The following is a 21,716-nucleotide window of genomic DNA, read 5'->3' as shown; positions in this document are numbered from 1 at the left end:
TCTGGGGAGGAAATAGAGAAAGGCGGCTAAAGTGGGTCTTGTTCCAGGTGTGGGAGGGATTCTGGAGTGGGGGAGGGGGCCTCCAGTATCTGCTAATCTGTGGAAGGCCCCCCAGAACCCACAGCAACCTCAGTGGACCAGGTTCCTAGACCACACCGTGATGAGATGAGTCCAGCTCTCAAGACATGATGTGAAAAGCTTCACTTCTTCTTTTCTTTCCTTTCTGATCTAGAATCACCTAGAATCTTCTGATCACCTTGTCAGTGAGATGAGACATTATGAAAAAGGCAAGCTGGGGCGAGCTTCCCCTCATATCTCCCCAGGAAACAGGGCAGTCATAGCTTCTAAGGGTCTGAGTCAATCTCCCTGCCTCACATGGCGGACTCCCACCTGCACGTACCCAGTGCTGGACAGGGCTCACTTCTGGAAGCCGGGCAGCCTGGCCCCTGTGCTGTGGCCCAGAGAGGGCAGGCGACACCCCTGGATCCACACAGAGGACCTGTGGAAGCCTACTGGGCTCTGGCTGATGCCAAGTAGGAGGAGTGTGCAGTGTTGGCTGAGGTAGAATGTCCCCTTCGGCCAGTGGGGAAGGGGCTCTGGGTGTGCTGGATCTGACCTAGAGGAATGCAGGACTGGGCAGGTCTCAAGCCCAGTTTAAGAACTAACACTGATACCTACTTCTCTCCCAGTTTGGCTCTTGGGGACCCTGAAGCCAACAGAAAAAGGTGAGGGGTCCAGGGGAGATTTTAGGGGTGGCCCTCCTCCCAACCGCTATAAAGGACCTTGATGTGCAAGCTCTACTTGATCAAGAGGCCCCTGGGGCAATACCTGGACTATGAAACCAGGTTGCACAGAGGCCCATTTCTCCTTCCTTTTCCCAAGACCGAGTGTGCAACCAGCAGCATTTATCCAGGCTGCCACCTTCCAAGGGGCCCTGTCCAAGCCCCAAAGAGTCCCACAGGCCAACAAGGTATTCCCAGGCTCATGACCATATGTCCATTCCAAAGGCCAGCTACTACTAGAATTTTCCCCATGGCCTCTGGACCCCTTTATCACTTTGGCCTATTATCTCTCCCAGCTGTGCTCTCTCCACGTCCCAGCACCAGCTACTCCAGCCTAGTATCTCAGCGAGAGCACTGGGCAGGGAGTCATTTGGGGTCAAATCAGAGGAGCCTTCCTAAAGGCTGTGGGAGCAAAGAAGAGGAGGTGGCTGTGTCAGGCTGGAGGTCAGGAAAGGCTTCACAAGGTGACGAGCATGCTGCGCAGGGGCATCAGGTGCTGACGGGAGAAACAGCAGGAGACTCAGAGAGGCCCGAGTGGTTAGGGGTGTGCAGCAGGCTGACACCTGGGGCGTGCAGGGCTGCGGGATAGGTCTAGGGGAGCAACAAGACTCCAGGCCCTGGTGCCGGTCCAGGGGGTGAAAGCTCCTGAAAGCCAGGGTGAATTGACCAAATCGGCAGCTTGAAGGAGCCCCTGGACAGTGTTGCGGAGGGTGGAGGGTGGTCTGGGGAGAGCCTGGGGCCTGGAGAAGGTAGAGTCTGGAGATTATGGCTGCACGTCAGAGGAGAGAAGATAGGGGGAGGAGGCAGGGCCAGGGCGGTGGGGGAAGTCAGAGGGGAGTGTCCCCAGGAAGAAGAAGGAGCAGGTGGGGTGCTTCCCTGGCTTTTACCTCACCAAAATAGCAGGCTAGGTGACTCAGTGGGGGTGTATTCATGGGAGTCTTGAACTCAGAGATACAGGCCAGGTGATGTCTGTCCATGATAACTGGTGTTCTGAGAAGAGAGATGTGAGGACTGGAAAGAGAAGCAACCCAGGATGCCACTCTGCAAGCCCTCCATATTACAGGGAGGGTCCTTGGAGGAGACCGAAAAGGAGTCACCAGGAGAGCAGCTTCAGGGGACAACAGGGTGCGGACAGTTTCAGGAGGACAGAGGGGTCACCAGCACCTGGATTGATAAAGACAAGGCTTGAGAGTGGCCACTGGGTCCAGTGAGGGCTGGCCAGCCAGCAGTGATCTTGATTGTGAGAGAGAGAGAAGTGGGTCAACGTAGTTATAGATAACCCTTCCTCAGGTTTGGCTGGGGAGAGGCCAGGGCCACAGGCCATGTCTAATGGGGGCTGGGGACATTTTCAGACTGAATAGCAGTGTGGAAGAATCCAGGAGAGATGGAACTGAGCCCCATCAAAACTGGCTGAGGGCTGGGTCTAGAGGACAGGATGGTGTGGCCTTGAAAGTCTCCCTTGGAGGCCAACCCAGTGGCGCGTTGGTTAAGAGCTGGCTTGGGACGCCAGCACTGAGCAGCAGGGCCCTGTTTGGATCCCACATGAGGGCCATTACACTGCCCTCTACAGCTAAGATGGTGAACAACAGCTCGGCCTGGAGCTGGGCTACCGTGAGTTGCCGGTGGCGACGGCATAGGCTGCAGCCCTTGCTGCAGTGGGCTGCCAAAAGCCACCGTGTGCGGACGGCAGCCGGTATGAGCTGCCAAGAGCCGCTGTGAGTGGCCGTCCAGAGGCCAGCGACTGATCTGCCTCACCTGGGAAGAGCGCAATGTTAATACCAACATGGGCCAATGAAGCGACGTCCTCCACAACTAGACTGAAGAACAAAAGGACAGCAACTTGTCTGTTCCCCCTCCCCCGATTCCCCAATAAAATCTTAAAAAAAAATGTCTCCCTTGGGATTGGCTGGGTGGGTAAGGCTCTAGATGGAGGATGGTTAGTATTATTCACGCATTATATGTTCACTGAGTGCCTACTGGGTCCCAGGCAGTATCTAGAGCTGGAGATTTAGTGGCAAATACACTCCATGACCCTGATTGTTGAGGAGGCCACGGTGGGTAGAAGGATGTAGGACAGGCGCCTGCCTTCCTTCCTCTCCCGGAGGACTCAACTCTCTTGAGCAACCCTGGCCAAAACTCCCTGATGGGGCCCAGGAGAGGCCGCGGCGTTGCTAGAGAGATGGAGAAACCGTTTCTTCACTTGCACAGCAGGCAGACCTTGTCCACTGCCCAGCAAGCCCCATGAGGCAACAGCAGGGGCTGAGGCAAGCCCCAGGCCACACCCTGGCAGGTGGCCAGTGATGGGCAGGGCAGGAAGGCACCTGGTTGGGCCTTTGCATCAGGCCCAGGCTGGGCATAAAGGAGGGTCCTGAAGGCTGGGAGGAGGCAGACTTGGGGACCATGGAGACCCAGAGCGGCAGCCCCTCCTTGAAGCGGTGGTCACTGTTGCTACTGCTACTGGGCCTGGCCATACCTCCAGCCACTGCCCAGGCCCTCACCTACAGGGAGGCCGTGCTCCGTGCTGTGGATGGCTTCAACCAGCGGTCCTCAGAAGCTAGTCTCTACCGCCTCCTGGAGCTGGACCCACTGCCTGGGGGAGTGAGTTGGGGAAGGGGGCTGGGGAGGGAGACCCTGCTTCTATCAGGTGTGGCCATATTGCCACTCCTTTTGCTCATGCTGGACCGCTTGTCGGGAAGGCACTTCTCCCTTTAAGTGGGATCCTACCTCTTCCGGGAAACCTTCCCAGAGCTGTGTACCCTCCCAGCACAACAGCTTCCTGCCTTAGAATCACTACTGTATGGAGAGGTGACCCCCACACCCCCCCATTCAGGCTTCAGGGACTTCTGAGAGTTCCAGGGACAAGAATGGGGTCATTGGTTCTGGGATGTGACTTCCCTGCTTTAAGCCCCGTCTGCTCGCCATTGTCTCCCACGCAGGAAAGAGCTCTGCTCAGCCCTGAGGTTCCAGTGGTAATGTCTTTCCTCCAGGAGGGCCCCAATTTCCCTCAGCCTCCTTAGAGCTTGTCTGAGGTCCCCTCCTGCTCTCTGTATGCTTGGTGAGGGCAGGATGGGCTCTGTTCTCCTCACCTCTGTGCCTCAGCACCAAGCCCAGTGCCAGGCACACAGCAGGGGCTGTTGAAAAGCTGATTTCTCGGTGGTGTTGGGGGCGGGGGGAGATAGGGAGACAGATCAGAGAAGGCGAGCAGGAGCCCAAGCCCACTGTCCCTGCTTTCTCCCCTGGCTAGGATGACAACCCAAATATCCCAAAGCCTGTGAGCTTCACGGTGAAGGAGACTGTGTGCCCCAGGAGGACACCGCAGTTGGAGACAACACGGCGGCCAACAGAGCAGTGTGCCTTCAAGGAGAAAGGGGTGAGGCTGAGGACTAGGGTCTGGGGGTGCTGGCGGGTGCCTTCCCAGATGCTGAACAATTTCCAGACACTGGGGTGAGGTTGGGAGGTTGTGGTTCAGGGGTTCCAGTTTGACCTTGAGCCTCCCCTTTTTAGCTGGTGAAACAGTGTGTGGGGACAGTCACTCTGGACCAGGAGGATGGCTACTTTGACATTACCTGTGAGAAGGTGAGTGGCCCCTTCTGGGTTGGAGGGGCTGATGGGATGTAGTGCATGGAACTTCCTATAGATCAGTTAACCATCTAGGGCAGAGAAGGCTCTTTCTACCCTGGGCTCCTCCCATCACCTGAACCCCACGGGGACTGGCTCCGCAATCTCTTAGAGTAATGGTTCTCAAAGTGTGGTCTTCACCTGGGAACTTGTCAGAAATGCAAATTCTCAGTCCCTAGTCAGAATCTGCATGGAGCCCAGCAGTTTGGATTTAACAAGCCATCCAGAAGATTCTGACTCTTGCTGAAGCTTGAGAGCCCTGACTTAGAGTTTTGAGCTTTCAGCCCATGCTCCAGTCTCAATTTTGCTGTGATGGGCTGTGTGACCCTGGGAGCCCGTAGCCATCTCTGGGCTTCAGTTTCTTCATCTGTTTATGGCTATAGGGATTTACCACATGCTCCAAAGTTCACAGCCAGAGGGTGGACTGGAGCCCCAAGGCTCCTAGGGTGGCCCAGGAAGGGGGGTGTCTAGTTGGGGGGGGGGTCTTGACCCTGGGTCCAGCTCCCACAAGGAACCTGTTTCCTCTCGGTGCACAGCTCCAGAATGTCATATTGGGCCGGCTTCGTGATCTCTTACGGAGAGGTGGGCGGAAGATTGGCCAAGGGCTTGAGAGAATTGGCCAGAGAATCCAAGGGTTTTTTTCAAATCGTGAGCCCATGGAAGAATCCTGAGGGTCTGCTTTGCCCTGGCTCAGGCTTCTGGACTCTGAAAAATAAATTTTTGTAAAAGCAATTTCCTCCAGGTTTCAATTTCACTTGTCTTGCCTTCTCCCACTTACCATGACTAAGTTGGGGAAGCTCCGCGCGCGCGCGCGCGTGTGCGTGCGTGCGTGTGTGTGTGTGTGTGTGTGTGTGTTTACATGGGGTGCATGGTGAGGGAGACTACCAAGGACATATCCCCTCCCCCCAGGGCAGTGGCCTAGAGGTGAGGACGGAAAGGAGAATGGAAGGAGGGTTGTCCCAGAGGCTCACATAGTGTGGGGCTGACTGGGATGGAGCCACTGCAGGGAGGATGAGGCAGGTTGACTCCCTGAAAGGCTGGACAATGGTGGTGCTTCCTGAGAGAGTGCTCATGGGCTTGTCAGATTCCTGGTCTAGGTACAAGATGAATGTGGGGGAAGATGGCAAGTTTAGTTTTGAACACATTGGTTTTGAAGTGCTAGCGGGATGTTGGTCCCTAGGAGGGGCATGGGGTAGTAGATGCTATTAGTGCCCTGCCCAGATCCCCTTCACTGGGCTGCTGCACCCATCCCCAAGCTGTTTCCAATGTCCAGTGTCAACTGCTAATGGCTCACAGCTTCCCCTTCACAGCTTCCTTCAAAACTTCTCCAGGGGAAGCCCGAAACCCGAGGATAGTGACTGAACGATGAGGGAACCCAAAAGCCCCGCCTCTTGCCTCAAGTCAGGACTAAAAGAGTGGTGCTTTGGGTGGGGTCAGGCTGCAGCTAGTCTCCGAGTAGCCCACATCCTTGTTCAGCTCTTTCCTCTACCCAACCCTGCTTCCCTCACCCTCCCTCCTCCTGAGAACACCCCACAATAAGTCACCTTAGGCCTTGCATCTAGAGAACCCAGCCTGCAGAGCCCATGCAACTCATCCCAGATGGGTATGGGTGCTGGGCCTGGATGTGGAGACAAGCAGAGTGAAGCCAGAGGTCTCCAGGGTACCAGTGCAGGGGCGGAGTTGGGTGTGGGGCAGTCCTATAAGCCAAGGGGGCACTGAGGATTTAGAAAGGTGGTCAGAGTACCACAGGAGGCCAAGAGGTCTAGGGAGATGACTTTGAATGGTTTCCCATGGTTTGTGCAGATGTGAAGGCCGCTGAAGTTAGTGGGGGGGGCAGCCTCAGTGGGTTGGGGGCACAGAAGCCAACCACAGAGAGTGGAGGAGAGAGCAAGAGATAAGGAAGAGGAAAGGCGATGAGTGTGGATGAGGAGGGGCTTCTCCTGTGCCCCCAACCCCTGCTGTACCAAGGAGGGAGACTGAGCTTGTTATCGGCAAGGTCTCTGTGGACCCTGCCCTCGACCCCCTCCTCTGAGGTCTCAAGAGTTAGTTTGGAGGCTCCCCAGAGTGGACAGGGAACTCCAGGTCAGCCTCAAGGGGCAGAGGAGAGAGCAGTCTGAGAAGTCTAGACGTTTTAGAACAATTGCTCTTCTGCCTGTGTGGCCCTGGGCAGGTGAATTGACCTTTCTGGGCCTCAGTTTCTCTATCTATAAATTAAGAACGATGTAGCTACTTTAAGGGATTGGCCTAATGTTTTAGTTAGACACAGTTGGTGAAAAACCTCAAAAGGAGCTGAATTTGAATCACAGAGGATGAGGGGCTCAAAGGAGACAATAGTTTGGGTCACTCTCCGGGGACAGTGCCAGGGGTTACCTGTCGGAGCATAGACTGACAGAAGACGTTTGCAGTCTCCATCAGAGAAGGATGAGATGAATAAGATGCTATACATCCGCACAGACCAGCCTTTCCTGAGGGTGTAAACTGGCCATCGTCTAGAGGCCCCTGTCCACTAGCCCTTTCCCATCTGGCCATTAGAAGGTCAGCAGCTGGCATGGTAGGGTGGGGGATCCCCCAGACTTCCTCTGTTCTGACCAGATGAGGCCTGTGACAATCAGATCCCCAAAGTCCTCCTGTCCCCTGTCCCCCATGGATTCTCTAGCCTCAGCCTCAGGGTGGGGCTGCCTTGGTTCCTGGAGTCCCACCTACATCCCCCGTTCCCCTGGTTGTTACTCTGCCTCTGTGTCATCCTCAGCCAAAGCAGGGCAGGATGTTGGCAGGGGAGACACAAGGCTGCCTTGTGACTTTCATGGGCCCCAGGCACTTTTACCTTCGTGGGCCCCTTCATCCATAAAAAAGTACTACAAGTTACATTTCACAACTGTATTGGTATAAGGATGAATATAATCCAGGCTGGATTTAATATTATTATAGTCATTTTTGTCTTCCGATTTTAAAAGAAATAAAAATTAAAACACTTTTGTGGGTTCCTAAGACTGTTACGGTCCCTAGGCGTTGTGCCCACTGGATAAGTCCGCCCTGGGGAGATGGTGTTCCTGGGAGCAGCACAGGCACCCTGGTAGGCACATGCCTGGGGATGTTGGGCACTTGCTGGCGCTGCAGAGACTGCCCCCAACTGGCCATCTATGGGTACTGCAGGGAAAGCAGGAGGGCTAATGGGGGCCACGGAGGCACCGCCCCCCTGTGTGCTTCTCCGCCCTGGTGTCTTTGCAGCAGGCTAGGAGATGGGGTTCCCCTGGGGAACTCAAGCTTCTCATCACCATTTCTGTTGAATCTCACTTCTAGTGAATGGGATTTTGTTAAAATTAAAACCTCACCTCTCTTCCAGCAACATAAAAGTTTTGTTAGTACAACTGAAAGCTTTTATACAGCACTTGTTCTGTGCTATTACAGACACAGAGAAGTCATTTAAAGCTGAAGTGGCAGAGTTGGAATTGAAACCCAGGCAGCCTCCACTACAACCCTGGGCCTCCTCCTGTGTAGGGAGCTGGCTGGGACCAGCCAGGGACACTGAGGCTTTAGGTTGACAAACTTGGGTCTCCAGGTAGATACAGGCCTGGGGTGAGCAGCCTTGGAGCAGTTTGGTGGGGACCTGTGGGACGGTGCTTCTGCCTTAAACTGCTTCCAGACAACGCAAGTGCAAAGAGTAAAGACCCCAGCTTGCTGATAGGAAAAGCTTATGGACGAAGGGACTCAGTTGCTTATGGACTATGGACTTGCAGTTTCAACATACATCACCACTCTGGGACTTTCCACCATGGACCTGCTTCACATGCTTGGGACTTTCTACTGTGGGCTTGTAGACAGTTTCTATTTGCTTCAGTTTAACCTTGCCTAGCTATATCATTGGTTTATATTGTGTGTAACATAGCTTGTTGCTGAGGAGAAATTGTTTCTCCTCAGCCCATGAGTTTTAGCTTAAGGAATCGCTCCCTAGAATGAGGAAATCGCTTCCCCTTAAGAATCTTGTATGCCCAATAAACGAGGTCTCAGTTTTGCCACCAGCAGACTGAGTCCCTCCTGTCCCCGCACTTTGTCTCTCTTCTCTTTTATTTCTCGTCTCCCACCCAGTCCTCTCAGGGACCCGTTTGGTGCGCTCCTGGCTGATGAGCCAGGGGCGGTCGGTTGAGCGAGCTGGTCTCGTTCACTCCTGCCTGACCAGAAGGTCCAGGTGTGACCTCACTAAATATGGCAGCCCAATAACGGATTTTCCTGACTAGTCAGATAACAGACATATTGAATATACAATAATCTCAAGCAGCATTATAAAGGCTGGATGGTTTAAAAACCTTTTTATTTGGAAATCACTTCAAATTTACCAAAAACTGCGAAAAGATTTTACAAAGAACACCTGTATTCCTTTTATCCAGTCAACTATCAACATTTTTTGTCATCTGCCTCATCATTTGCTCTCTCTAAACACACACATACACACACACCTTTTTTTTTTCACAACAATTTGAGGGAAAGTCATATATTCATGGCTCTTTACCCTTAAATCATTTCATGTGTCTTTCTTAAAAATAAGGATAGCCTCTTAAGAAACTACAGAGCAGACATCAACATTATAAATTTGCACAGATACTACACTTTTTCCCTGAGTGTTGGCCCTATTCCAATTTTGTCAGTTGATAAAATAATGTACTTTACCATGTTTTTTCATCTCCAGTACAGGATCCATCCTAGGGTCAGGTATTTCAGGAAGTTGTGAGTTCTCTTTAGCTTCCTTTAATCTGGAACATTTTCACAGCCTTCCATATCTTTTTGGTATCTGAAAAATGTGTGTGTGGGTGTGTGGTGTGTGTAGATGTGGGGGTAGGACTGTGTGTTAAGGTATGTCAAGGTGTGTGTGCATGTGTGTGTGTGAGGTGTTTGTGCAGTGTGATTGTGAGGGTGTGGGTGTGGGCACAGGTGTGGAGTGCATGTGTGTGATGCGGTTGTGTGTGAGGTGTGTGTGGTCATGTGTGTGTATGTATGTGAGGTTCTATATGTGTAGGTATGTATGAGTTCGTGGGTATGATGACTACGTGTCAGGGTGTGACTGGGATGTGTATGTGGGTTTGTTGGGGGGATTTATGAGTGTGGGGTGTGTCTAGCTGTATGAGGATATGAGTGAAGTGTGTACATGGGAATTTTTAAAATATATATACACAACTTTCAGCACGCTAATTTTTTTTTTTAAACTTTACTGGGGAACCGTGTGTTTTTCCAGGACCCATCAGCTCCAAGTCAAGTCGTTGTTTTCAATCTAGTTGTGGAGAGCTCAGCTCACTGGCCCATGGGGGAATCGAACCGACAACCTTGGTGTTACGAGCACCATGCTCTAACTAACTGAGCCAAACGGCTGCCCCTATATATGGGGATTTTTAAAGCATGTGCGTGGATGGGTGTGGTGGGGAGTGTATAAATTATGTGTGTATGGGTGTGTAAGGCAGGGTGTTCAACTGTGTGTAGAAAGTGTAGAAAGTATGTGCATGTGTAAGTCAGGGGTGTGTATGTGGGATGTATGGCTGGGTGTGCTCATGTACAGGGGGTTTTGGGAGTGTGAGTGTGCAAGCTTCCATGTAGGTGTAAGAGTGCATGTTTCAGTGTAGGTGGTGTGTTTGTCAGGGTGGTTGTGTGGCTGTTTGTGCATAATTTATGTAAATAAAAATTTTTATATTTCCTTTACTCTCCAGAAATTACATCTATACTCTATTTTTTTTCTATTACGAAAGTTTATTTAACAAAAAAGTTCAATATGAAAATATGCGCGACCTGATTTTTATAGTGTAGTAAAACAGGTGCTGTGGAGAGGGTATATGTGGAAGCAGTTGATTTCTCCGGTGACCATTTTCTTTCCTTATGCTTGTTCTAAGGCTTCTAACATGATGATATTATTTCCTCAAATTACCACCATTCCAGTATTGCTTTGTTGCCCACTGGCTACCATCTCCACACATTCATCTATCACAAGATGCATAAAGGGATCAAATCCCCGCCGTATTCCTTGCACATGTCTGCCACCATTTAATTTCAACAATAACTTCTTGTCCATCAATTTTTTCAACTTAGGAGGGTGAGTTTTGCTCATGGTGCCTACTCAGCGAGCTCAAAGATGCCTCCAAATGGAATTCACGGCCTCTCTTACCTATTTATACTCTTTAAAAATAAATTTTAATCAGCATAAATAGAAATAATGTTTTATTGACTCACTATTTCCAAGGGAAGGGTGCAGCTGTAACAAAGTCTTAAGGGCAAGAATTTGAAGATGAGAAGCGACTTACAAGTAACAGGAATGTAATCCTTAACCAATTACTGAATGTTGTACCTTAAAAAAAAATTATTTGGCAATAATTTCAAATTTACAGAAAAGTAGCAATAGTACAAAAAAGGTTCATATTCATTTTACCCGTGTTTACTTATGTTAACATTTTGCCTCACTTGCTTTATCTTTTATCTTTCTCTTTTTCTCCTTCTCCTCCTCCTCCCTCTTACCACCCCCGCTTCATTGTTTTAAAATGCACCCAGAATTTCAGTTTCATTCAGGTATGATGAGGCCAATACATAAGGAGACCATTGTCATTGAGAAGATAGTTATTACTCACAGTTCCCAAGAGGAGGGGGCATGCCACACCATGATGGGCTGCAGGAGAGAGGTGAGTCACACATACAGGGAGAGGATGAAGGAGAGATAGAGAGAGAGAAAATGTAGAAAGCCTGTATTATGTTTTTTTGGGGGGGAAAGAACGGGCAAGGCAGGCTGTGTGGGTTGATCAGGTTTGGGATCGGCTAGTTTGACTAATTTCAACAGGCCTGTGTGTGTGTGTGTGTGTGTGTGTGTGTGTGTGTGTGTGTGTGTGTATAGAGGCTGACCCTAGGTAGTCCCAGGCCTGGCCCTGGGGTGATTAGGATAGGGGGTTAAATCTCACAGGCCTAAGAGGGTAGGGAGTGTGGGGGTGGGGCAATGGTTAGTTTGCATATGAAGGCTGCTGGAGGGATAATGCTGGCAATCTCTAGGAATCCACTAACCCTGGAAGGAGCGGCTCCTCCCTAGTCAGCAAGGCCCCATGTCAGATACAAAAACCAGAAAATGCGGTTAACATTGGACCAATTACATTTAATATAATCAGTGACATATTTGGAATACAACTTAATACCCTGTAGCTTTTTCTTATTTCTTAGTTTGTACTTTAGTTTTCTGTCTTTCTTTTTCTGCCTTCTTTTGGATTATTTTTATGCTTCTGTTTTATGTCTACTTTCAGCTTACTATTTATACTCCTGTTTAAAATATTTTTAAGTGGTTGTCCTAGAGCTTTAATTAATTACATTTGTATCAAATAACATTATCACTTCATCATGTAGTATTAGGATCTAACAACATACTGACAACACTGCTCAATGTTTTCACTATAAAAATAATGTTCTGTTGGTTAGCAAGCCAAACGATTCCAAGTGCCTCTACCTCTGTGTTATCAACAGTCTGCAGGAGTGACTGATAAATCACAGCAAGACTCAGAGGCCTGTTTGCCAAGTAAAGTTTCTTGAAATAATGTGGGCAGACTCATAAAACTGAATCCCTCAGGCAAAGAAAAAATGCGGCCTTTTACAAAGTAAAGAACTCCATGTTCCTTGTACTAAAACTTCCATTGTGTGCCAAACTTGTAACACCCATTAAAAGTTGGTTCTTGTTTGTCTTATAAGGAAAAAGAGCCACACACTCCACGAAGCTCTGGCCCTAAGTGTCCTGTATCAGATCTTTGACCCCTCCTCCCCACGCTAATGGTGGAGTTCATGGCTGTCTTCTGTAGGTTACAAAGGTGCTGTTTCAGCCAACACTGGCCTTTCGATGGTCCTTGAAACTAGTATGTGTCATGTTTCATTTGATGGACATTCCACACACCCAGAAAACTGATCCTGCTGAGTGCATTATGGAAATGGATGTGTTAAATATAACACTCCTGACTGTAAGGGATGCTGCCACTGGGGAAAGGCCATGGTTAGGAAGGACAATGGCAGTGGGACAAGTGCACAAGTGGGAGCCCAGCCACATGGTGGCAGTAAAGCAAAAGACAAGGGTGGTCGGGGAGCCATCACCAGGCACCAACTGCAGAGCTGGGAGGTGCAGAAGGGCTTCAGGAAACCACCCAGCAGGCTGGACAACTGCCCTCCCTCAGGCCAGTTAGTCCTTTAAAATTACAAGTGTTGGTGACTGACAATTACACAGACTGGAGCCTGTGGCAAAAGGGTGTAGCCACTAGGCAATGGTCCCCCTGTGGATAAGGACACAGCATTTGCCTGACAGCACCACCTGGTATAGCCCATTTGAGAGGTAATTACTGGTGTGACTGGGCTTTAGTGGATGTTGAGAGACTAACCAAGCAACAGCAGGTATTGTTATCTCCTGACATCCTTATCTTGGGATGGGTAAAGAATGACCCTCCTGGAACACAAGCCTGGGAGGCTTCTGAGGAGCTGCTCAGATGTCATCTCCCAGTCATCCCCCCATCTCTCTCAGGAGAGTGTTGATGAGGTATGCAGCTCTCTGCCCCGGCTCCCTCCGGCAACTCCCAGGGTATAGCTATAGACTATAAACACTCAACTGCAGTCTAGAATTGACTTTTCAGCAAGAGTGTGTCCTACCATGTGTGATGGAGTCATCTGGTCCCTTTTATTTTGGTGTCACCTTATAGAAGGGACTTGGGGAGCTGGCACCTTTGGCTACTTTTCCTCCTGCTGTCTATGTAAGTAAGTAATAAATTGCCAGACCTAAAAAGAATTCCATGTTACTTCACCTGACAAATCTGTCAGGCCTTTGCCTTGGTCCTGTGCTTGACACATATCACAATAGATTGGATACAGAAGCAGAGAGGGGATCCAGCTTTTTCTATCAAGTTGGACATTAAAGAAATTTGTAAAAATGTAAAACAATGCCTCTTTTATCACTACATTTTTAAAGGAAAATACAGATAGTTTTCATGAAAATATATTCTTTATGTTAACAAGTAATGTGTTTGTTTTTTAAATGGAATAAATATATAATAAATATATAAAATTTTTGCATCGAAATATCTAGTATGGTAAATAGCAATCAATTTAGTTCACATAAAAAAATCTCTTTGGGGTCCTCAATAATTTTTAGATGAAACTAGACCTCTATTTTATACCACTTACAAAAATTAACTCGCAATGGGCTAAGGATTTAAATGTAACCTTGGAAACCATAAAACTCCTAGAAGAGAACATAGGAAAAAAGCTGCTTGACATGAGTCTTGGAAATGATTTTTTGGACATGACACCTAAAACACAGGCAACAAAAGCAAAAATCAACAAGTGGGACTGCATCAAACTACAATTTTTCTGCACAGCAAAAGAAACAACCAACAAAAATAAAAGACAGCCTGCAGAATGGGAAAAAATATTTGCAAACCATATATCTGAAAGAGGGTTAGTATACCCCAAATATAAAGAACTTATACAACTCAATAGCAAAAAATAAAATAAAATAAAAAATAAAAAAAGATAAGCAAAGGCCCTGAATAAAGATTTTTCCAAAGAAGATATATGAAAGGCCAATAGATGCATGAAAAGGTGCTCAACACCACTAATCATTAGGGAAATGCAAATTTCCTGTTAGAATGGCTATCATCAAAAGGACAAGAGATAACAAATGCTGGCAAGGATGTGGAAAAAAGGGAACCCTTGTGCACTGTTGGTGGGAAGGTAAATTAATGCAGCCATAATGGAAAACAGTACAGAGGTTCCTCAACAAATTAAAAACAGAACTGCTATATGATCCAGCAATTCCACTTCTGGGATTATATCCAAAGGAAACGAAAACACTATGTCAAAGAGCTATCTGCACCCCCATGTTCATAGCAGCAATATTAACAATAGCCAAGACATGGAAACAACCTAAGTGTTCACCGATGAATGAATGGATAAAGAAATTGTGGACTATATACACAAAGGAATATTATTCAGCCATAAAAAGAAGAAAACCCTGCTATTTGCAACAACATGGATGGACCTTGAGGGCATTATGCTAAGTGAAGTAAGTCAGACAGAGAAAGACAAATACTGTATGATCTCACTTATGTGTGTAGAATCTAAAAAGCATAACCAACCAAGTCATAGAAAGAGATGAGATTTGTGGTTATCAGAGGGGTAGAGGAGGATTGGAGGAAGGTGGTCAAAAGGTACAAATTTCCAGTTACAAGATAAATAAGTACTAGGGATGTATTGATGACTACAGTTAACACTGCTTTATGTTATATTTGAAAGTTGTTAAGAGAGTAGATTCTTTTTTAAGATTTTATTGGGGAATTAGGGGAGGTGAACAGCGTTGGGGAATCGGGGGAGGGGAACAGACAAGTTGCTGTCCTTTTCTTCTTCAGTCTAGTTGTGGAGGCCTTCGATTCACTGGCCCATGTTGGTATTATCATTGCGCTCTTCCCGGGTGAGACAGTCGCTCATGAGCCATTGGACGGCCACTCACGCTGCTCACAAAAGTGCACACCAGCTGCCGGCCAGCCCCACTGCAGCCTACACCGTAGCCTGAGACTCACTGCAGCCCAGCTCCAGGTAGAGCTGTTGTTCACCATCTTAGCTGTAGAGGGCACAGCGGCACTGGCCCTCATGTGGGATCCGAACTGGGGCCCTGCTGCTCAGAGCTGGCATCCCAAGCCAACTCTTAACCAATGCGTCACTCGGCTGGCCCAAGAGAGTAGATTCTAAGAATTCTCATCACAAGGAAAAAAAACCTCTTTTTCTTTTGACACCTATATGATATGATGGGTGTTAACTAAACTTACTGTAGTAATCATTTCAAAATGTCAAATTGTCATGCTGTACACCTTAAACTTATACAGTGCTGTATGTCACTCAACAAAACTAAAAAAATAATTTTTAAGAGTGTAAAGGGATTAATACAACAAAAAGTTTGTGATTCATTGCCCTAGAGAAACTCTCCCTGGGTGTGCAAGGAGACATATGAGAATATCCAACTGGAATATTGATCTCTTTCTACAATAGTTACCATTCTGCAGCGAACACAAATGAATGGATTGCTGCACATCATTACAGAAACCGTGCAAAATGAGCTAGTACTTACGTAATAAGGCTATTTATATAATGTTTAAAAGCATGGAAAACAATACTATATTTTGCTTGCGAGTAGCTGTGGTAAAAACAAAAAACGGGCCGAGCCGAGAGGAAGCCAGCAGGTCAATGCTACCCCTGGGCAGTCACTTTCTCCGTCTGCCGTGAGAAGCGTTAAGTCCCGGGAACTACGCTTCCCGGCAGGCTGCGCGCCGCAACGTGACGCACTTCCTACCTACACACGCCCTTCTGGCGCCGCCGGTGGCTAGGAGAGTGCACCGCTATCCACTGGTGACTTGCCGCACCGCTGCTGACTGCCGACGCTGCCTTTCGGGTTATGTCAGGTGAGTTGAAGATGTGGACCCCGCGGAAGTATCCCCTAGGCTCGGCTGCAGATGGTGAGTGGGATTGGAGAGGAGGGGGCTGACCTGGCTAAGGTCAGGGTGAGAAGGTGACGGTCTTTCTCCCCGCTGCGCTCCAACTTCAGGCGCGGGGCTGACGTCCGCGGAACCCCAGGCTGAGGCTGTTCCTTCAGGATGTGCGGGGGGGGGGAGAGACGCGGGGGGCGAGGAGGGGAGGCGCGCTGTGGGCGCTGCTGACGAGCCCTCCCGAGTGGGTGGGGCGGGCTTGCCTCCCTCTACGTCCTGTGCACTGTCCATGGTGCTAAAAGCCACCGCCCCGTCTCCCGCCGCGGGGTCGGATCTGCGCGGTCCACTCTTGTAACCGTTGGCTACAAGTGACTTGTGAGCGTTTGAGTTATGGCGAATGGTACTGAGGAGCTACATTCTTAACTTTACTTACTTTTAATTAATCTGTAGCTAAATACTGAAGACGTTTAAAATAGTTTCCCCTCAGACGCAAGTCTTATTGTTTTGGTAAGACTACATTTCCTTTTAACCTTTGAGAATTTAACATCTCTATTGAGATGTGCTGTGTCACCTGCTAAGATGTGCTGTGTCACTTTCACAGCTAAGATGTGAAATCACCTGATTTCGAAGAGATGGTTGCAAAGAAATATAAACTGTCGAGAACTTTTAAATATTGATTGTGTTGACATGATAATATTTTACATATTGGCAGGTTAAATGTTACTAACATTAATCTCACCTTAAAAAACTTTTTGAGATGGCTGCTAGGAAATTTAAAATTACCCATGTCGTTGGCACTGTGGCCCTTATTAAAGTGCTCTTTGATAGTGCTGGATTCGCTGCTACCGAGTGAAAACGGGTCTGTGTGCATCCCGCAGAGCCTTCCTGGGTTCTTGGCAAAGGTTTTCTACACAAGCCTGATGTGTCTGGAGGGCATTCTTACCCTGTTTTGACTCAAGGGGTCTGTAATTATAGCACATTGCATATTTCTGTTGGAGGTTCCTGCAGAATGGCTTTTTCAGTCCTCCTTCCTTAGCCACCATGGGCTTTCCTCAGATGGGTTGTGCTGTAGAGAGAAGGGTATGGACATGATGGTGATTTTGGGGGTGGGGGGTGGGATTGAAGGAGCATGCATCCCTCACAACTAAATGTTGCTGAGACCCGTATTTTCTATTCTACAAGGTAAAGAAGATTCTAATGGTTTTAGAAGCCATTTTACGTTTGCAATTTTAACAGATACTGAGCTTTGCTCCTACCAGTTATTAAAGAGGTATTGTTTCCTCACTGATTTAAGATGCTATATTTGCCATATAGAATACTATGATTAGATTGTACTTCCTTCCACCCACCCTTCTATCCTTCCTCTGCTCTCTGAATTGCAGATATGGCCAACCTGTGATTGACCTGTAGCATGAGCAAAGGGAAAAAAAAAAAACCTTAATTGCTTTTAGCTACTTAGATTTTTGGAGGCCATTTATCAGAGAGTAAACCAGTTTATCTTGACTGATAGTGACCCTTTCCTCCATGTCACTCTGAAAAATCTGGCTTCTTCAGTGTGAACTCTAGATGTCTGGTCACTTTGCTTTTTCATTCAGTCATTGGTTCTATAGGCATTTATTGAGGCAGTGGTTAAGTGAAGCTGCTCTGAAACTGGAGACTTGGATTCTAGGCTTGGCTCTGCCACTTGAAAGTGACATGATCATGTGAGCCAGTGACCTAACTAACTTCTCATTTCCCTCTTTTGTGAGATGAATGTAACAGCAGTATTCATACCATGGCTTTGTCATAAAGATTAATGAAACAGTAGACTTAACACAGTGCCTGGCACATACTACCTGCTTAATCAATGTTAGCTACTGCTACCAGTAGTTCTGGAAGAAGAGCTGTGTAGGCAGTTATGCTGCAGTAACAAATGACCCTCAAATCGTAATGGCAATCTAACAACAGCGACCAATCCCTAATCCTATCTAACCCTTAGTTTTTTAGCTGTGGCTCTACTTTGTGTCCTTTCTGTCCATGACCAGGGTAAAAGAGCAGACCTTATATAGAGTAAGTAGCACTTATGACAGAGGGAGACCACGAGAGATGAAACCACACAGTGGCTGTTAAAGGTGCTGTTTAGAAGGGAGACACGCCATTTCCATTTCACAGGCTGAGACACAGCTCATGGCTGTGCCGGATGTCCGTGGGTGGGAAAACTTTTGCAGAGAGGGAAAGCAGTCAGTTGGGAATAATACAATCCATTCCAAGGGCCCACTTTATCCTTATCACTAGGATTACAAAAATGCTGAAGAATTGCATTAAGTACTGTCGGGGACAGGTAGTTGACGGAGTCCTGGAGATGAGAAGTCAGGAGAGGACTCTTAAGAACATGAAGGTATGGGCTGGCCGAGTGGCTCATTGGTTAAGAGTTGGCTTGGGAGCACGAGCTCTGAGCAGCAGGGCCGCCGGTTCAGATCTCACATGAGGGCCAGTGACACTGCCCTCTACAGCTAAGATGGTGAACAACAGCTCAACCTGGAGCTGGGCTGCCTTGAGTCATCCGTGACAGCGTAGGCTGCTGTGGGTCTGCAGTGGGCTGCCGTAAGCTACTATGAGTGGCTGGCAGCCAGCATGAGCGGCCGGCAGCCGGCATAAGCTGCTGTGAGCCTCCATGAGCGGTCGTCCGATGGCTGGCGACCGATCTGCCTCAGCCGGGAAGAGCGCAATGATCACAATACCAACATGGGCCAGTGAAGCAACGGCCTTCACAACTAGACTGAAGAACAAAAGGACAGCAAGTTGTCTGTTCTCCTTCCCCGATTCCCCAATGCTGTTTTCTCCCCCAATTCCCCAATAAAATCTTTTTTTAAAAAAAGAACATGAAGGTATGCCTGGGGCCATTCTTCTTTCTGTTCCAGCTTTTATTGATTGGTGAGAGCTAATTAGCATAACCTCAGGGCCAAGGTTTCCCTTCAACTCCCCCTTTTCTAAAAAATAATTGAAAGGAGCTCAGCATATGCATCCCCTTCTGGACTTGTGATTCTGTTCCATTACTCTGTCTATTGCTGCACTAATGCTAAAACAATTTATTTACCATGGCTTAATAGTTTTGTTATATTTTAGAAGACAAGTGTTACTTTTATTCTTTATTTTCATCATTTTCTTGACTATTATATAGTCCTTTAAAAGAAGAATTATCTTGTCTAGATTTATAAAAAAAAAATCTCTGTTGTGATTTTGATTGCTATTACACTGAGTTTATTTGATTTGGAAGGAATTAATTGACTTGCAGTATAATTGATCCTGTCCAGAAGCTTAATATGACTGTTCATTTACCCACATAACCTATTATGATGTCCAGCTGCCTGAATAAAGTTTACATCCTAGAAGGGAGATAGATGGATAAATGTAAACATGTAGTGTGGTGTGATTGAGATGAGATTGGACTTGGACAGAAGAGGGCGTTATTACCTCTGCGTTTGGCATTGGATTATGAGTCAGTAGCTGCATAACATGTGATATCTGTTAGGAGTTTTTTTTATCACCGTCACATTTATCATTGGAAGATGAACCAGTGCTTGAAGTCCAGTCCAGGGCTTTTTCATTTCTGCCTCACAGACCTTGTCCACTCTGAGTTCTCTGAGAGCCATTAAGTCTTTTTTTTTTTTTTTTAGCTGAGCCATCCTGCCACCTGTTGGCAGCTCAGCTTGGGCCGGGACTCAAACCGCTGTTGCTCAGAGCTTGCACTCTTGAGCGAACTCTTAACCAACTGAGCCACTCGGCCGGCTCAGCCATTAAATCTTTAAAGTTGTGGTTTCTGTTCCTGTGATTCATTCTATATTGTTTTTGTTGAACCAGTGGAAGGGCACTGGAATCACTTGTGTATGTGACAGTCCCTGAATGCACACGACTATTCTCAGTACAGGCGTGTAACACATGCATGTCAGCTACCAGTATTAGTCAGCAGTGGGAGCCACGACAACAGACAACAGGACGAGAATTGGCCCAGAAGCCTCACAAGGTCTCTTTGGCTCCCTTCCCCCACTGCAAACCCACCAGTTGAATTTGGGTGCATTTTTCCCTACAGTAAGACAGAGCACATCGGGGGCTAAAGCCACAGCCACCAGGAGAGGGGAGGGCAGGGTCTCATGGGGGAAGAGCAGGGAGACCTATTTTCTTCCCTGGGCTTTGATCCAAGGTTGGTGCTGCTCTCCTCCTGGGTGCCTCCTGGCACCCACTGGGCATTGGGGTGCTTTCTGATGCTCACTGTGTCACCTGCGTCCCCACTGCAGTTTTCAGTGCCTTTGGCCATGCGTGCACTTCACCCCGGCTGGACCAGGTGGGATGGTGACTTAGGCACCTGTATCCAGGTAGGGCTGTAAAAATTGGAGTCTCTCTCCTCCCTGAAAATTCCCCAGCATACTCAGACAGGTTCATAAGGCCTTTGGTTCCCCTCAGGGACAAGGAAATGGCCTGCTCTCAGAGCAGCTGAGGTTAGAGTAGAGAGGAAGGGAGTGCCTGAGAATGTGGAGAATGCTGCTCTGCCAGTAAGCAAGGCTTTACATTTTCACGTGTGAGTGGCTGCCTACGTGACCCAACCAAGGAACTTGGAGTGCTTTCACCCCACGGGCAGCTCTTTCTTCATTGCTGACATTGATTTCAGCTTTGGAGACACCTTGGCTCAGGATCACCTTTCAGCTAGGCTGCAGGGCTGGCTGTCCCAGTGTCCTAACATTCTTCTCTTTTCTCCTGGAAGAGAGTGAGCAACAAGAAAGGCCACACCCAGGGGTTTGTTTCAATCCTGCACGCACGCAGCCTATAGTTTTATCAGCAGGTGTCACAGTGGGGCTTCACTGGGCAAGAACATTTGTCAGTAGATCCCCGTGAGTCTTATCAGATCCCTAGAACTGGCCCTTTTCTTCCAGAAAGCCATGTCTTTGTGATAGCATCACCTCCTCACCACCAGAACTGAGCATGCAAGGATGCTTAGGACCCCTGATGGATTGTCTGTCTCCAAGAAAAGCAGAGAGAAGAAAAAAAACTCAAATATGTGATGCTGGTAACAATAGCACGTCAGTCTTATGGACAAGGAAATTAAAACAGAAATGCAGGTAATTTGCCCACATTCTCACAACTAATAAATGATGGTGTGGGATTCAGCCTGGGATTCAGGAGTTTGGGTCTGAGGGCTTGTTCTGTTCAGTTCCTTGCCCACAAGCTACGTAGTCCTTCACATTCCTTTGGTCTCCTAAAATCTGACTAATTCTGGGACAGCCAAGAGGTAGGTAGGTGTTCGCTACATTGGACCCATCTGCAGACACCTTACATGTGGATTCCAAGGCGGAAACCTCCATGACAAGGCAGCGATACCTAGCGAAAATCGGTGCTTCCTGTGCCTAGAAAGGCCCTTCTGGCTTAGAGTTCCTTGTTACTGGGAGTCGGGTGGGAATGAAGGAGGAGAAGGGGTGAGCCTTGTGCTACAAAGCACCATCGGAAGTATACACTAAGCTGCTAGGACTGATTGGGTCACTTTGGGCTTCTCTTGAGGGCAGACCGCCAGGTAAAGAATGGAGCTTTCATGCTCACATAGGTAATTGACCCTGATTATCATGAGTTGCTGATGTTGCTGCTCCCCAAGCGAGAAGGAAGAGTACATCTGAACCCAAGGGATTCTCTGGTGTGCTTCCATACCCAGGGAGAACCATCAATGGGCACTCCCAGTTATCAGGTCTTTACCAAGGTGAAACCCCTTAGAGATAAGGGTCTGTGCTTCCCCAGTAGGTAAACATCTTAGACCTGTAAATGCAGACTCTGGGGGAAGGAATTTAATATGGTATGTAAAGGAGATAGTAAGAATCAAGTGTGGCCTCAG

At 48.0% G+C, this 21,716-nt stretch overlaps 1 protein-coding gene and 1 pseudogene across 1 annotated transcript; one reads left to right on the top strand and one right to left on the bottom strand.

Annotated features, from left to right (window-relative positions):
• The first annotated feature begins 3,145 nt into the window (after positions 1 to 3,145).
• Positions 3,146 to 5,132, top strand: CAMP (cathelicidin antimicrobial peptide). Its single transcript, XM_019631070.1, has 4 exons — positions 3,146 to 3,380; positions 4,027 to 4,152; positions 4,287 to 4,358; positions 4,937 to 5,132. The coding sequence occupies exons 1-4, from the start codon at positions 3,183 to 3,185 to the stop codon at positions 5,069 to 5,071; spliced, it is 531 nt and encodes a 176-aa protein (XP_019486615.1). The 5' UTR covers positions 3,146 to 3,182; the 3' UTR covers positions 5,072 to 5,132.
• Positions 5,133 to 10,299: 5,167 nt separating this feature from the next.
• On the bottom strand, positions 10,300 to 10,488 carry LOC109375716 (small nuclear ribonucleoprotein G pseudogene; annotated as a pseudogene).
• Positions 10,489 to 21,716: the final 11,228 nt, after the last annotated feature.

Source organism: Hipposideros armiger, unplaced genomic scaffold (assembly GCF_001890085.2).
Source record: "Hipposideros armiger isolate ML-2016 unplaced genomic scaffold, ASM189008v1 scaffold_18, whole genome shotgun sequence".
Taxonomy (NCBI): Eukaryota; Metazoa; Chordata; class Mammalia; order Chiroptera; family Hipposideridae; genus Hipposideros; species Hipposideros armiger.
Note: the sequence above shows the minus strand (reverse complement) of the source record. Positions and strands in the feature narration are given on the sequence as shown.